The sequence below is a fragment of the Lonchura striata genome, chromosome 7 (genome assembly GCF_046129695.1).
Source record: "Lonchura striata isolate bLonStr1 chromosome 7, bLonStr1.mat, whole genome shotgun sequence".
Classification (NCBI taxonomy): Eukaryota; Metazoa; Chordata; class Aves; order Passeriformes; family Estrildidae; genus Lonchura; species Lonchura striata.
In genome coordinates, this window is record NC_134609.1 from 21,520,961 (window position 1) to 21,538,614 (window position 17,654).

General features: G+C 40.0%; 1 protein-coding gene across 1 annotated transcript in view; it reads left to right on the plus strand.

Annotated features, from left to right (window-relative positions):
- Positions 1 to 17,654, plus strand: part of SORCS3 (sortilin related VPS10 domain containing receptor 3) — a 267,756-nt gene that overhangs the window by 152,904 nt on the left and 97,198 nt on the right. The window contains exon 5 of the mRNA XM_021536263.3: positions 14,477 to 14,550. Coding sequence (XP_021391938.2) covers positions 14,477 to 14,550 — 74 coding nt within the window. The remainder of the gene's footprint in view (positions 1 to 14,476; positions 14,551 to 17,654) is intronic.

The window sequence follows — 17,654 nt, forward strand, 5'->3', positions numbered from 1 at the left end:
TGAATATGTATCAGTGCCTTTAAATGAAAGGACAACTAAAACAGATATAGTGTTTGTTCAATTCATTAAAAGGAAGACAATTTATCAGGAGGTTTTTTCCACTCCTAAACTAAAGCTATATGCAAATGTCAGTAAATCAAGACCTTGCGCTAATTCTGCAGCATGATGAATATTTTTATAATCCTAATTAGAACCAGTCATTTAGTTCAGCAATTTCCCCCAATCTAGCCAATTTGAAATTAAAATAGATGCCTTGATTACAAAACTCATTAGCAAAGAAGCACCCTTTTTGCTAACCAGTTCATTTGGAATGCACAAGCTGAATGAAGTGAGGAGCACTTGTGTTGTCAATTGCCGTAAGTGAAGTGAGCCTTAATTGTTGGCATTGTGAAGTATTTGTATTGCTGCATGTTTCATTGCAGTATAATATATCATTCATTAAATGTAACAAAAGCATTTTTAAAATTTAATTAAGTGGTGTTGGTGCACCAGGTAATTTTTATAAAGTCAGATGTCACAATTGTTTGCATTTGAAGTATTGATGGGCATTACCGTCAGAAAGAAGACGTATGACTCTACATTTATCATTCTGATTATGGTAGGCCTGGCAGTTTTAATAGGAGATGGGAAATTAAATTATGCAACCTTGGCTCTACTTTAGAAATGCCCAATGAATTTTGTCCTGGCAAAATACTGAACTTTGGGCTTGTGATGATTTGTAGTGGCAAAGAGAAAGTAACGGCTTGTGAAACTTGATTTAGCCAGAACAGACTTTCCTATTGCTTGTTATTTATGTTATAGACACTTCATGAGCAGGTTTTACTTTGAAAAGGAAAATATAGAGATAAATGGAGCGAGACACATTTGATGCTTAAATGTGCTCTTCTGCTGGAGCAACCTAGTTTATTGTGTAACAGAGCAAGGATCCTGTGGCTTGTTCCTGGGCCATGCTAAATCATGGCTGTATATTGATTTTATCTGGAGCCTAAGTGGGGTGAAGAGTGGTTATAAATATAGCAGATGGGAATAAAAATGAAGGAGTGAAGAAGGCTGAAGAACACCAGGGGCATGATTTATTTTGCCTGACTGTGGAGATCTAAAATGTAGCAATGTAAGCCTGCATTGGGTGTCTTGGCTCCACATTGTAGCTGATGGTGATCTACTGAATGGTGTTGATTGATTTCTGGAAGCAAATGGAGGTGACTCTTTTGGGATGAGGTAAATTGTACCTTGGACTCATTTGTATTGACGAGGCCTCTGCTGAGTGTCAAGGAAGTAATTTCCTTTGCTGAGATGTAACAATTTGCTATATTACCTGAGATTAGGGGACTTGAAACCAACCCTGCTGTCTGGTTGTGTGCAAAACAGATTACATGGGGTACAATTCCAATATGATCAAAACAGCAAAAAGAATTAAGTTTCCTAGTTCCTGTTATCATGCCTACAGATTCTAATGATGACCCTCACCCTGGAGAAGAGAGCAAACATGATGTGCAAGCAAAGAAGGAGTTTGCAACCTTTGTTTTTCTTTTCCTTGAGGCAGCCAGCCGGATGGATGATGGTGAGGGGTGAAGGTACAGTCAGTACAAACATGTTGGTTTGTTAAGCAGCAGCACCCAGGAAGAGGGGCAGCCTGTGAGGGTGCTTCCAGAGAGCTGCATTTCTGTGTGCTGGACTTGAGCTTGCACTCAGGAGCAGGAATGGCAGGTCTGGAAATGGCAGGCTGGCCCTTGCTCTCTGTTCTACCCCTAAGGCAGGGGCGTTTCAGCTTCCTGAAATCAGAGTCCTTTTATTCGGTTGAGAGATGGATATCTGAGGGACAAAGAAAGAGAAACTCCAGAAGGCAGCAGGCAGGAGCTGATATTTCCTGGCAGAACTTCCAGTGTGGTTGGGGTGGGTACCCTGTGTGAGAATTTCTCATCAGCAGGTGCTGTAAATGGGCCACAAGGCAGAGAGGATCCTTCTTTTATGTCGTGGCACAGCCATCTATTAATAAGTTCATGCATTTAATTTTGAATCACTTTGTGTCTATTATGTGAAACAGGTTTATGTAGTGCTAGAAGTTTGTATGTTTTTTCATGGATTGCTCTTTGCAAACAGGCTTCTCTCTGTTATTCTTGCCTCTCCTTTTTGAATCACATCAAACCATCCCTGTCTCCCCTGCTTGTTTTCAGTGGGGAAATGGACCATGTGCTGATCTGATGGCATACCTGAGGTGCTTTACAAAAGATGTGTGCAGTCACAGATGTAGCAGCTGATATTCAGTGTGAGTCCATTGATTTTAGCAGGGAAATGATGATTAACATCACTGGAAGATCTGCCCTGAAAACATGTATGGTATTCTTTTCTCACATAAAACAAGATAGATGTAGTTTATGCCTCTCAGTGCACAGGGTTTTTTCCCCCCTAAAATGTGCCTGCTGAGACATGCAGAATCCCTGGGCAGAGAGCCTGTGTGGAAGCTCTTACTCATGTTAAGGCAACTACTTAATTCTTTTGTTTGACCTTGACATATGAAAATTCACTTATATATATATATATTTAATTTTCTCTTTTTTTCTACCTTTTTTTTTTCCTTCTGATGGAAACTTCATGTAATCAGTTTTTCTCCAGAATAAAAGTGCCAGAGGAGCAGCTGCAATTCCTCTGTCCCCTCAGTAGGCATGGATGATTCAAAAGTCCCATATGCTTAATGGTAATCCAGTGAATGTTTCAGCTTTTCATGCCTATTGTGTCAGCAGTGAAAGAGAAGGCCAGTTCCTGGATTTTTGGTTTAGCACCTCAGGAACTTCAATCCCAAGTGTTTAGAAATAATGAATTTGTTCTTTCAAAGTAATGAGATTGGTAGAGAAAAAAAATCAGAGAGCTGTGTGAATAATTTCAGTTGTCCTCTCTTGATGCTTCTGGGATTGAGGAAGTGTTGAAAACCACGTTTTTCAAATGCCTCCTCACAGTTAATAGCATTAGAAATTTTACCATTAAAAAAAATAAAGGAACAAAACCCCCAAGATTTTCATAATGTCCTGATTTCAGCACTGTTCTTCTGCAGGTCATTTTTGTTTCTAAGACATGTATCTTTATTCATGGTTGCAAATGCTGCACATCTTCAGTTGTGTTTTGGTGCATATTTCAGCTGTCTGTACATATTGGTTGTCTGGGGGAAGAATGGTGACCTATTTGTGTAGGGTGTGCACACACCTGTGTGCAGGTTTGAATTTTTGCACTAGAAACCCCACAGTAGTTTTGTGACAGTTACAAGAGTTTCTTCCAGAGTAATAAAATAATTTAGTTTTGTGTTCAGTTGATTTTTATAGGACTATGATGGCTGTAAAATGAAAGTTAGAGTATGATGAAGTAAAATTTTGGTTCATTGGGAGTATTGTGGGTATGATAAAAGGAAGAGCTGAGGCACGAAAATGAAGGGTGATATTTTTAAGAGGAGGACAATTGATCAAAGAAACAACAAAACTTAAAGCTTTATAAAAATCCTTGTGATTCTGTAGTGCAAAAGAAGGAAAATGGGATCCTTCCCACTTTGGTCAACTCATTTCTGCCAGAGGTTCAGCTATCATAAACTGTCTGAATATAGATTTTGTAGCCTTTTATACTTGCAGTGTTCAAAATTAAAAGCACGTACAAATAACATGTTAGCAGAATATACTGGACTCAAGGGGACTTTCCTGCCATATATTAAGAGAACAACACTGTCATCAAAAGTTCTGCTGCCAAAACAGGACTCTAGTTTTGTCCTCTAACATAGCACTTGCTTCAGGCCAGTTGATTTTCTCAGATCTCAGTGCAAATCCATGAGTTATGCACACATACCCAGAGGCACAAATGTCATGAGTCTGAAAGTTCTGCTGCAAAATTGAGTTTGATATTCCCTAGCTAGATGACTTGTACTTTTTCTCTAGTGACAGAATGGAAAAAACTGCTTTATTTTTCCTGGCCAGCCTTCCACTATGAGTTATACTGTACTATCATGGTGAACCTAGATTAATATCAGAAATTAATATTATATTAAAACAAGTTTGTTGAGTTGTTGTTGACTATAGCTGTTGCCTTGAATTGAGTTTGTGTAGTTCTGGGGCTTTGTAGAGGCTTTTTTCTTTACCCTACTTCATAAGATGGGTTGAAGGTACCTAGAATTTCAATTAAATGGGATAAATGACTTAAATATAGACACCATAGAATATTTACAAACCTAGAGAGCTGCTGAGAGAGGCTAGATAAGAGCTTTCTTTTTTTCACATGATCTGCAGTTGTCGATTCATTTATTCCAAAGGTACACAGTTTGATTGCAGGAGCTGGGTGATGGATGAATCAAAGATGACAGTGTAAATGGTGTCTGCCCAGCAGCCTGGAGGGATCCCTGGAACATGTGGATTTCTCATTTGGTGATTTTTCTGGCAGTGATGCCTCAGTGCAGTGACAGCTTCTCCTCCAGCTGTCAAGCTAAATTGTTCCTGATAGTGGCTGGTATTTACAATGATGCTGTTCATTTGGGTTCCTCCAGTAAACAGTCTCCTGTGCACATTTGGATTGGGATGAACTGAACCTCTGTGAGGTGCAGGGTAGAATTTCTCATTTTCCATGAGACCTCTTACTCTTCTGTTCCTGCGTGTGATCTCTGGCTTGGCTGGGTGTGGGTGGATATGGATGCTTGCATAATCAGGCTCTGCTTTTCCCTTCAGTTGTTGCCTATTGTCAATGCATGGATTGCCAAGGAATCTGGTCAAAAAGAAATTTGGCTGGCTAGAAGTGAACTGAATTACTCCACTGGATTTCAAGTGTTATAGTAAGAGCAGTACTGGAGAATATCTTCAAGATAGCAGAGCCCCTTGTGGAGCCCAGAGCAAGATGCTGAGCAGGAGAGTGAGGCTGAAAGGAATTAAACTTTCTTTATTATATGTTCAAGCTTGCAGAAGCCTCTTGATTCATTACAGGACAGGATATGAAAAGTGCATAGTAAGGGAGAGGGCCTAAAAGAATGAATTGTACAAGAGCTGGGGTATTTGAGCTGGAGATAATATTTGCTGAGGCTGCATCTTCAATGCTATCAGGAATTAAAGTGTTCTACCTTGTTTTTATAAACTTTTTGCTCATAGAATTTATTTCACAGCAAGAGTTGTCCTATGACCAGCTTCTGTGTTCTCTTTTGGGGGACATAATACTCCCATGAACTAAGGAGGGCTTTTCTCTGGGCTGGTTTGTTCCAGTATTTGCCCTTTGACCCAGGCAGCAGAGAGCATGGGCTATATATGTGGACTAGAGAAGGATTTCTCCAAGTGCAGAATGTGTGCATGTCCTAAGCAGTATCTGTTCATCTACTGTAGTTTCCCAGAAGACTTTCAGGATGGCACTGGGGGCATATCCATGACCAAAAGAAATGGAGGTAGGTGTGTGGTGGCAGCCTATAAATGCTTGTTCTGCCCCAAAAACCCCGACAGAGGCCATGGCCTCAGGCTGAGGGGCACAGTGCCCTCATGGGGGAATGGAGCAGAAGAGTAAGGACAGTCTGAGAGACAGCTCTGGCTTTGTGGAGAAATACAACACTGAGAAGTGGGGGCAGCTCCTGAGGACCTGTGAGGTTTGCTGCTCTTCAGCAGGTGAGATGAGAAGTGAATGGAATGGGCAGCTGCACCCCGGGTGAGATGAGTTCAGGTGTGTGTCTGCTCAGTGTCTGAGGGTGCTGGGTCACAAAAACTGGGGAACTGTTTCGAGTGCCCACCCCTGTCTGTGAAAATGCTGATGAATGGCAAACTGCATGGGTGGCAGGTGTGTGTTAAATAACATACAGATTAAACTGGGGCAGAATACATTGCTTTAATTTTGCCTAAATGACACATACTGCTTGAAACCAGACTAATATTTCTTTCAAGATGTGTGAAGTTTTTTTGCATCTCAGGAAAAAAATGCTGTTCTAAATGCAGTTTCAAAACCTATTCATTAATGACCATGTACACACTTTCAGAAATGTTTTTTTCCACATGAAGAAATAAATCAGAAAAATCTTATTTAGAAGGTGGTTTGGTGGTGTGAAATCTATTTCTTCCAGTAATCTGAAAAAATCCCTCTGCCATTAAATCCTGGTCAGTATAATATAGAGGTTAACCTACAAATAGTGCCACAGGGTTTGTAAAGGAAGGAGAAGAACAGCCAAGCATGTGATTGTGGCTTTATGTCCCACTTTGGCTAATGCCTCAGCCTCTCCTGCTTTGTCCCTTGTAGTCTTATGCTCAATAAACATAAAAGATTGGTCTGTAATAGCAATGAATGTACCCAGATGCTTGCACTGTAATTAAAGGCATATATCACACAATAAAGCACATTTGAATGAAAAATCTTCCCATTAGTCGTGTGCTTCACATTTATTTCCCCTTATTGTTAAACTTCTGGAGTATAACCATTGATGGAGTGTAAGGAGGGACTTCTAAAGGGCTGCAGTGTGAAGCCCCCAGGAGCACAGAAAATTTTCCTGTTGGGCTGGGAGGGCACAGAGCTCCTCAGTGCAGGCTGACCTGCACAGCAGCACTGGCTCCATCCACATGGCTGGTGAGTCCAATTAGCACAGACCTCAGACCCAACAATGCCTAATGATTTTTAAGCTGAAGAAACTGGACTAAGGGATCAGCCTGGCTTTGGGACAGAGAAAATCAGCAGCCATTAGAGGTGATTCAGTCTTTTGTGAATGTTAAAGAGCTGATCTGAGGGAAAAAGGACTGAAGCAGCCTCTGTGGGCAACAGGAGCAAGCTGAAACCTCCACCTCTGGCTGAGCCTATTGGATGCCAGTGGAAGAAATTCTGGTAAAGATAACTCCTGGTGCACCTTGTAGCCTCTGGTAGCAGGAGGCAGCTCTGCCATCTCCATCCCCTTCTGATCTCTTCATGGCCCCAGTATTGTTCCCTTGTTTCTGTTCTCTACTTTAGTCCTCCCTCAAAATCTGTAGCTGATTTTGAAATAGTTAAAAGTTCATGGAGAAAGGAATAAATAAGCAATCAGAAAAGTTAGCCTTCCCTTAAAATGGCATTTCTATTTATAGTACCTTCTGTGAAATGCTAAAGCTAAATTCTTTAGAAATCTGTGAATTGCTAAAGCTAAATTCTTTAGAAATGATTGAAATGTATTTTGATTGACCAAATTGAACATATTTTTTCTCCAGATTTTCAGTTTAAGAAAAAAAAATGGAAATAATATTTTTCATCTTCCTTCTGCACCACTCTAGCATTTCTGGAGGTGAGGAAAAACACAAAAAAAGAGCCTGTTTTTCACCCAGGGCTAAAATATACCTTAAGCTCTTTGTGATCCTATTTGTGACACTGCTCCTGTTGCAGCTGTATCTGGATTTGCTGTTCCACTAGAAACCAGTCATGGGGTAGAAAAGCAAAAGATGCTCTGCTCTTGGCAGAAATGCCAAATTTTTGGCTGAGTGTGTTTGGTGCTAATAAGGCTTAAGAAAAATTGAATTGTGAAGCTTTTTAAATGGACTTTTTTTTCACCAGTTTAATCTACTTTTGTCCTTTTCTTGGAGATGTAGTGGCAAAGCAGGGACCCAAGTCTTTCTTTCAGCAAATGGACCCATTAAAGTGGACCCATTGAATGAAAGCATTTTTTGAACTATGAAACCATGAAATATGACATCAGTGCATTATCTTAACTTGTCTGGCTTCATTAGAAACCAGGCTGGAATTGAGCTGTACAATTACATCCTGAAGTCAGACATTTCCAAAGCATTTGGTCTTTGTGCAGAAAATCCCTGACCAGTGTCTTACTGTGGTGGGATGGAGACTGAGTTTCTTTTGCCTGAAGACCTAGTCTTACTGAAAAGTTAGTGAAATATTTGTCTTAAAATGCAAAAAAAAAAAAAAAACAACAAACAAACAACAAAAAAACAAAAAAACAACAACAAAAAAAAAAAAAAAAAACAAAAAAAAACACCCCACAAAACCAAAAACTTCCCAGCTTCAGAAACCTTTACTATTTTTTTTCTCTCTGTATGAGACAGATGATGGAAATGTATTTAGTATTTAATTTCTGTCTTGTCTGGTTTTCAAAATAGCCTGTTTCTAGTTTTCCATTTATTGTACAACATCTGTAGGGAACTGAGCAGCTCTGGTGAGTCTCAGACATGCATCAGCCTGGGAATATTCTCTTTTTATACCTAAGACAATCTGGCTGTGCAATGCTAGAGAAGAACCTTCGGCTGCAATGAGGTCTCTTGACTCAGCTTTTAATCACCTGGAAAGGAAATCAAAGTAAAGAGATAAACTGGTCCATTTGTTTTCATTACAATTACTAGTTCTTACTACTCTGTGTAAACAAAGACCATAAATTTGGTGCTGGTAGACTTCTTTCTACTAAGTTCAGCCCCTCAAGCTGTTGCACAAATCTTTTGGCTTGAGACATAGGATTTATTTTTAGCTTGTTTGGTGTGGAGCTGTCAAGGATGCCTTACCTGAATTGTGGTTTCCAGGCAGCTTGTGACAAGAGAAGAAAAGGATAAGTTCTTTTTTTCCATTATTTAGGGGTACAGAAGCACTTCCAAGTTTCAGATCTTGGTACCACTGGAGCAAGGATAGGCTACTCCCTCGGGGGAGCTGGAAAGAGCAAGCACAGACAGTCCTTGAGTTGCTTATCAGCTTGAAAGTGATGTTAGTCTTTGTGTCTCTAATGGCATCTCTTGACGCTCCAGGGGCGTTTCATTGAGGCCCAGACTGGGGGGAATAGTGGAATAGAAGAGAGGAATACCCCAAATTTTTCTTGAATGCAGCCGTTTCTGTTGTTGGTAGTAAAGCCACTTCCATGGCAAGGGTTGCTCCTGACCTGGTTTCAGCCACACAACTGAAGTATTTTAGACCTGAGTCCTGTACCTGAGTGCTGCAAGAAACGTGTCCTGCCTCCCAGGAGAACCTGAGAAAGGGGTTTCCATAGAGCCCACAGTTTGTGCCGTGGAAGGGAGAGGTATCCATCTGTCCTTCAAAAAGCAGGGATGAAAGAAGTGATAAAGAAGTAGGGCGTGTTTCTGGGGTACCAATAACTGTCTTCATGGCTGAATCTATCCTGTGTTCAACTGGCCACTGTCAGGCATGGCTTGTCTATTCTGTACTCCAGAGACTGAAAAGTATTGTGAATTTTTCCTCCAGTTCATTTTCCTTCTAGGAATGACCTTTCTTAAATATTAATGATGACACCCTTCTTCTTTTGCAATTTTATCTGTAACACAGAAGTGTAGAGAAAAGATACACTGTGGAATTTTCTGAGAATTTGCAACTTTTTCTGAGCCTTTAATTTTTTCTAGTGCTTATGTTTTTTTTTTCCTTCTATGAAGGAAAAATTTAAGACCCTGCAACAGACTTTCTTTTCTGAGTTATCCTTTGCATGCAGTCCAATTTCCTACGGAAATGTTGACCTAATTTTATTTTTCTTCTGCCCCGGTTTGAGTTTTTGGCAGGAACCCTGCACACATCTTGTAGATTTTTCCCACCAGCTCTGGCTGAGAAGGTGCTAGTTTGCTTTGTACTTTTCTGGGATCAGAGCCATCTTTTCATGTAAGCAATCTGAGCTACTGCTTGGGATCATGCTCTTCTGAGGCCAAGCAGACCGGGCAAATCTGACCCTCCTCTTCCATAATGTGTCAGCTGCTGCCAGGTTATTACCACTAGACCCACTCTCACCCTGATGCATTTATTTTGAATGCATCTTTCCATCATCAGCTGTATGTATTGTATAGAGGAAGTATAGTTTTTTGTGTAATAAATGCACACAAAATTAAATTCCTCTAAATGCATGTAGTTCAGCTGATCTTCCTCACTTTATCTGACATAATTTGCATACTTGGATGACTGGCAGGCAGAAAACTATGGAGTGTCTCACCAGATGTTTTCTCAGGTCAATAGACCTGATTTCATAGCAAGAAATAATATTTTATTTTATTTGCTTATAGACTTTTTTGTATGTTCCTGGTGCCTCCTTCTCACATGTGTATACATAAAAGTCTATAAATATCAAAGCTCTGTGAATTTCTTTAGCCTGTTTTTTATTGCTTTTCAGTTGATAAGTGAAACCTATACATGCTTCTTGCAGTGATGGAGTGTACCCAGGATATTGTATTCTTGGGCTTGCCTTCAAACTTCATTCTTCTGTGTGCTTACCCCATGAAGAGCAAGCAGGTCAGCCTGGGGACAGATCATGAAATCCATCTCAACCAGAACATGTGTCTCTGGTGGGGTCATCTCCTTCTGCACTAGTCACTTGTGAGCTTTTTTAGTGTCTGTCAGGAGAGGTGGAAGATTCTAAGGCTTGAAAAATGAGCAATTTTAGAAGTGTCTTGCCTGTCTAAAAATGAGCCTTGGTGACTAGCTTGGACATGGATAACTAACACCAGGGGATTGAGTCTCTTCCTGTGTTTCCTTCATTGCTTGATCTTCTCTACTCTCTCCATAACTGGAATTAAAGCAGACCAATTTCCTATGCTGTTCCAGTTCTGAGAAGCTTTATTTTTTTTTTGTTTTCTTTATTTTTTTGCTAGCTCTCTTAGCTAAAATAAACAAAACACCCAAACCAAATTACCCACAGGCCTGAACAAGGTCTTCCAGGCCAGCCAACATTATGTGCCACCCTGAGAGTTTGTACTGGAGAATTCCAACATTTTTCACATGCAACACTGTGTATCTATAGCTCCTTTCTTTAAAATTCTGTAGCTCTGAATGTGTTTCTGGCATGTTGCTTGTGTTTGTGGCATAGAATCTGACACCAGGGATAAAGCTCCTTCTTTAAGGGGCTTGCCAATTTACTTGGAAAAAATGCTGGTGTGAAATAAAATGTTGCCACTGTTCTTAGAGTTTGAAGACTAAGCATTCTGCCTGTGGTACATAAAATCCTTATGACTCAGCTTTGTGCTGAGCAAAACAAGCAGGAGCTGAGGTCTGGCCTTTAGTGAAACAAAGTTGGGTATCACTGGGGCTGCCAGCATCTTTCCTTGCACAGATTGTGTTCTTGGTGAGCCGCAGGGCTGGGTTGGTGGATGTGATATGTTGGGTGCTACAGCCCTTGAGTGGGGAGTATCGTGATGCTGTTTGGATAAATATTTGGCATTTACCTTTTTGATGGTACAGCCTTTCCTGTTGTGATAGTCTGACTAGACTCCTGAGTAGAGGCAGAGTCAGGGCCACTGCATGGCACTCTTCAGCTGCATCAGGAGACAAAACCAGCCCAGACAAACATAAAGACCAATGATGGTCTTAATTTTTCAGTCATCAGGGTAAGTCAAATGACAGAAGGAGGTTCCAGAAGGACCATACCCTCACAATACCACCCCCATGGTACACTGGAGTCCACCCCTCTTGAAGCACTGTGTTGGAGTGCTCTGGGAGGTGGAAATCCCAGAGATTACTTGTCACTGAAGGGCCAGAACAGAGCTTTAAAATGGAAAAATCTTGGCACCATACCTACATAATTTTTTTTCCTTTGATTAGTTCCCAGCCTTAGGAAAAAATAATTTATATTGAATTCTGCTGTACTTGCCACTAAAGTTGTTGTCTTTTCTAAAGCTTGTTTTGTCCATGAAGGGAGATAAACAAAAATATATGTATATATTTAATTTTCATGCATACTAGAAATCACTTTATTGTATGTTTTATTTATTTATTCAACACTAATCTTTGCATTTGCATCTGTAAATAATACTATACAACTGAACTGGGCTAGAGAGGCCTTTTAGGGATTTGTTCTGTCATACAGCTTTACGACTCAGTCATCTGGTTAAAGTTTGAAGTGAATGCCCAGAATAAGGAGGTGAATAATAAATAAAAATTATTGATATGAATAATATCCTCTTTATCTCTTTATCTGAAATCACATAAAAGCTGCAAGTTCAGTTTAATCCTTCTGACATCAGTCAGTCTGAGCTTTAAAAGAGAAAAGAAAGAAAAAACCCAGACCAATAGCTAGTCTCTGTTTTTTAACTTGATGCAGAATGGGATGCTCCCTGAAAGAGACACTGGGAGACATGAGTGGTTGAAAGAGATTGTGCTTCATGTCGCTGAGCTTTCTATAGCTACTGCTGTTATGCTGCTGCTGCTGCAATAAAAGGAAATACCAGGGGCAAAAGATAAAAGAGAATCGAAGGAGATGGCTGTATGTTGTTAATCCTTTCCTCTCATGGTGAGAATGGTTAATCCATTGCAGAATACAATCAGGAAGCTAGACCCACTTGGACTTGCTTGTGAGCCTGACTTAACTGGGACTAAGTTTCCTGAAGTCTGGCTGAGTTGCACCTGTAGTCAGGACACACAAAGGATAACCAAGTTGTTTGATGCAGCTGGTGCAACTCGGTCTGTGCTGAGGTCCTTGTATGTGTAAACAATATCCAGTGACTCAGGGAATATTCCTGGCAGGAACTGTGCTAAAGTCTGGGCAGAGTCATAGCACTGTAGAATTTTGTCTTTGGAGTGTGGATTCTCAGTTATTGCTTCTAAAAACCTGTATTTTCTGAGAATTAGTTATCTTAATTTTGATGCTGACTTCATAAGCTTAATCTTGAATTTAGAATTCCCTTCTCCTGGCTCCTTTAAATAAAAAAGACAAGTGATGCTTTGTTGCTTTGTTTTGTATCTACACAGAATTCCTTATGAGGCAGGCAACTCTATCATATTTTTTTAGGCAATCACCTGAAAAGTAGAGGAAGTCTGGCTGTTTTGGACTTTAAATGCAGTATTTCACCTTATCTATAGACAGTGCTAAAGAAATATGGCCAAATTAGAATATTCAGATAATATCTGATCTCCTGAAGAACATGGGGCAGAAAATCTTTCTTACAACAAGCTCAGTGATGTTGGCTGAAGTTTACAAAATTGGAGTCCTTTCTGACATGAAGATTGAGGGATGCACTTCATATCTTTCCTCTGTATGTGTTTTACTGGCAGCTTGAGCTCTTTCTGGCCAGACTGGCATTCCTGATGGCATAAATGCAAAGGCCTGATTCTTTTGTCTCTACACATATCAGTTGCATTAGATACTTGATGGAGTCTGAATATCAGTTTCTGACTTTCTTTTGCTGACTATACAGTGATTTGGTTGTGTAGTTGAGTACAAACATAGCAAGAATTAATTAACTGCCTCAGGCTTTGGACACTGCTCAAACAGCCCTTTCCAATCATCTTTCTAAATTGATCTATGGTCCAGCTCTGATGTGGCTGCTGCATCTCTGTGGTCAAAGATTCTGCCTGTTCAATATTCAGTGTGAGTGCATGTGGTTTATCTTCCCAGTCACTCTTAGCCATCCATCACAGCGGTGCCACAGGACACATCACTAGGTTGTGAACTCTTCCAATCTGAACATGGACCTGCCTACAATTTGCAAATTCAGTTACTTAAATCAAATGCAATTCAGAATCTCATGCTCAAATGATAGCATTTTCCCATTAGGGACTTACATTTGGCTATTACAAACATTGAAGTTTTTTTGGTTCTCTTATCTACCTCCTTAACTGGCAATCAACCCTTGTTTTGTTAAGCCAGAATATATATCAGATGAAATTTATTTGAAATACTGATCAAAATGCTGCCTGATAGTTAGTTCTCTGTGATCTAGTGGTAAAGCATAGTAGTTATTTTTCAAAGCATATTTTTTCTCTGAAAAACCAAATTTGCTCATAGTTGGAGAAAAGGAGCTTATATATGTTTTGATTGTGAGAGGATGCTTTGTGGATAAGAAAATAATTACATGGAGAATGGTGTTTGTGGTATTAAGCAGACTATATATGAAGCAAACATATGTCTGAAACTCAGTGTGGAGCTGCATGGAAATTTGGTTACATTACAGCTGTGTCATTTCTTAACCAGAAAGACTCAAAAAAATCATTATATTGAAAATCTGGCTTCCAAAAAGAGTCATGTCACTATTTTTGATGTTTAACTAGTGAGCAGGTTGATTTCTAACTTACCTGAAAATATAGACCTCGTTCTCAATATTAGAAAATATAAATTAGGAGCAATTTACTTTTCAATACAAAAGAGAACTGATTCATTCCATAAAAACAAATCATGGCATGACCTTGAGTATGGAGTCACTACCTCATCAGAGTCATGTTGATTTGTTTACATTCTATTTGATACTAGGAACTCGCATGTCACCTGCTTCCTATTAAGCAAAAAAAGCCAGGGGAATGGCCAGCTTTGTTATATGGCAGTAAAAGTTAATGTGTTGACAGCTGAAATTTGGAAGCACAAAGTTGTTTGACAAGTTTGGGAAGAGACAACCTGCTTTTGATTCTCAGGAGCCCAGTCTGGTTTAAGAGTAAAGGGAAGATATTGCCTTGTTAGCCTCCCCTGGCAGTGAGGGTGATCAATAATTGTGTATAATTATTGTGAATGACCCATTAATGTTCTTTAATCTTAGCTGATTTTGACACTTTATCTAGCAACAGTCTTCCTTCTTTTTCCTCAAAATTTGTTCTTTCTCTCTCTGTCTTCCAGCTGTACAGCTCCATGGACTTTGGAAGAAAATGGCAGCTCATGCATGAGCGGGTCACCCCAAACAGGTTTTACTGGTGAGTTAGGGCCACTGGCTTGGCTTGTTTTGGGCAGGTCATGGAGGGGAGAAGGGCATCTAACTTGAAGGGATTGGTTGCTTTACTTGAGCATGAAGTATACCCTTGGTTTTTTTCATCATTAATGCTATAAATTCAGTCCATAGAACATACCTTACAGTGCAATACTCCCTGTGTTTGTACTTCTTGTCTGATAAAATGTGGTGTCTTTTACAGAGAAATACAAGTCGTTTGATAATTGCAAAACTCCTGCTTCTTCACTGTACACCTGCTTAGAGTAACAGAGAAGCTGCCCAGTGCCTCAGTGACAAACCTGTAACCATTAGACTTCCTATTTTTCAGCCCTTCAGAGAGTTACTTTAGCCTAGAACACAGTCTTTGTGCAGAGCCAGCCACTCTGACCAGTCTCCTTATGTAATCTTGGTGAGAAGGGATGATTCACTCTGCTTTAAATCTCTCTCTGAGGAGTCAGTTTTATTATAGTGACTAGTGAAAGCCCAAGATCTGCAGTTTGCTAAAAATCTGCTTTGTGACTCAATTCCTTCTCATTTCCAAAGTGTCAACCCTTCAAATTGGAAGGGTGTCTTAAAAATCAGATGATGAAACAAATTTAGTTCCTATCTCCAGGCTCAGCCATCTCAGATACCTCTTTTCCAAACTTCCCTGCACCATGTGAAGGCTCCAGAATTGACTTTTAGAGAGAAAAAGAAAAGTCTAGTTTTTCTGTAGTTGAATTTAGGATTTGGGGCTTGAATCAGATTCTTAATGCTGTACTTACTATGTGCCAGATGATGGGGTGTGTGTGAATGTGTAGAATTTACAGAATCTGTGCATAGCTAAAAAAAGTGTCTGGTCCTTAAGACCCAAAAAGATTGTAATAAGAAATTAGAGGGTCACATTTTGGAATGTTAAAAATAAAAAAGGACTTGAAAAACTTAAAAATTTACTCCCAGTTACAAAGCATGATACATATCTATGTCTATATATCTTAGAATCAAATTCTCATAGAAATTTTTGCACCTCATTGAAAGCCCATGGTATCAGGCATAAAATACCTATAGATTGTATTTTCAGTATTTCCACACCTTGCAGTGGAGGTAGACTCCTCATTTCAAATTATCTACATGCTTCTGGAAATCTCTCTAAACATCTTTAGACTCCAACATTTAAAACATTGACTTTTTGGCCCCAGGTCTAGAGATTTCCCTTAGTGTCCCTGGGGAATCTGGAGAGTGTGAGAAGATTTTGAACACTGAGGAAAGAAAGTTTTAAGGTTCCTAAGTCACACAGACCTGCAAAATATATCAATGGTCTAGAACCTTGTCTGTCCATGCTACAGACAGACTGGCTTAATTCTTTAAAATACAGAGATTCTCAAGGGGACCTGTGTTTTCTGTCCAATCAGCTAAACAGCTGTGAATATCCCCTGCCCATCTGTCTTTGGAGTCCCTGCCTATGTTTGCTGAGCAGACACGAGGATCACTATCCTGAGCAGAGGACAGAGGACAATTCCATAATGTAGGAAAGGAATTTGTTTTTCTCTCCTGGTTCTGGTGGCAGGTGGATGATTGACCTAACTATCAAAAATCCTTTGATCTCACTATTCATGCTGGGTGCACATGACAAAGTCCAGTGTGGATCCTCTCCAGGTGTATCCTTCTGTAGAGCAGAATAGCTGGTCCTTGGAATAATTTTACCCTATCCTTCAAATCACACAAGTGGGCTTAGGGGAGAGGTTTTCTTAGGGGATAAAGTGCAAGGGCTAAACTGACTTGGGAAGAAAAGCAGAACCTCTTTTTAAAGGACAAGTTGTGATGTTGTGCCTTATTTTCTACTTCCAAATAATAATGATTAATGGAAATTGCCTGTTTGTCTATTTGACACCCTAATGTGTATTATTTTCCACGGTCTACCTCTTTTTTCATTGTCTTTTGCTGCATGACTTGAACGCTGTTTTTTAGCAGTGCATTACATAATGTCTGTGTTTCAGGTGTCTTTTTCTCTTAGGAAATGTACAAGTCTTCTGTAGTTAAAACTCATAAGACATAGACTTAGAAATCTTTATTCCACTCAGAAACAGCAGAGTCCCACAGAGAATAAGCTTCCCAAGAGAGTGAATCAGGTTTTTCCTACAGTGGGAGGGATTTGAAACAATCCATAGTGCAGGGATAAGAGGTATTGAAATTGTGGAACATAACTCTCAGCTGATTGATTTCTCTTTTTCCTTTCTTTCCTTTTAAAGCTGCAAACTGTGATGGCTTGCAAGCTCTGGCTTGTACGATCTGTACAGAAAAAAATGAAAAAAAACATTTTAGCCTCCGAAATTTGTTGATTTCTTTTTAGTGCACTAAAAAAGAGAAAGTGGGTATAGCTGCAAGTTTCAGAGGGATGTAAGCCACTACTCTGTGGCTTACATTCACAGAGTAGAAGCTCAGAGAACCAAAAAATAGTATAGGTTGGAAAGGACCCTAAAAATTATCTAATTCCAACTTTCCTACCAGGGCCAAGGGCACCTTCCACTAGACCATCTTGCTCAAAGCTCAATCCAGCCTGGCCTTGAACACTTCCAGGAATGGGACATCTGCAACACCTCTGGCCAACCTGTTCAATTATCATGTCAGCTTCACAATAAAGAACTTCCTCCCATTATCTATTCTGAACCTACCATCTTTAAGTTGAAAGGCACTACTCGTGTCCTATTACTACATGTTTTTGTAAAAGCTCCCTCTCTTTAGCTACTGAAGGGTGCTGTAAGTTCTCCTGGAGCCATGAGGGTCGCACAGACGCACGTCTCGAGTCTGTCAGTCTCTGTCTGGATGCCCTCCCTTCCCTCAGGTGTGTCTACTGCAGCTTCTACTGCAGCTCTCAGCTTGCCTGTGCTGTGGCAAGCTTGCCTTTCCATGTCACCAGCCTATCTCTGTCCCTGTCATCAATACATCAAATTACTACATTATTGAACCTCTGAATTAAAACTTCCATGAAATAGTAATGATAGGGAGATGCCAAAATGAGACAAGCTGCTCTGCATTGTTCATTAGCAGAGGCTCAGGTAAGCATCCTTCATGAAATAGGATGGTCTCCATTTGATTGGAATGCAGCTGGCT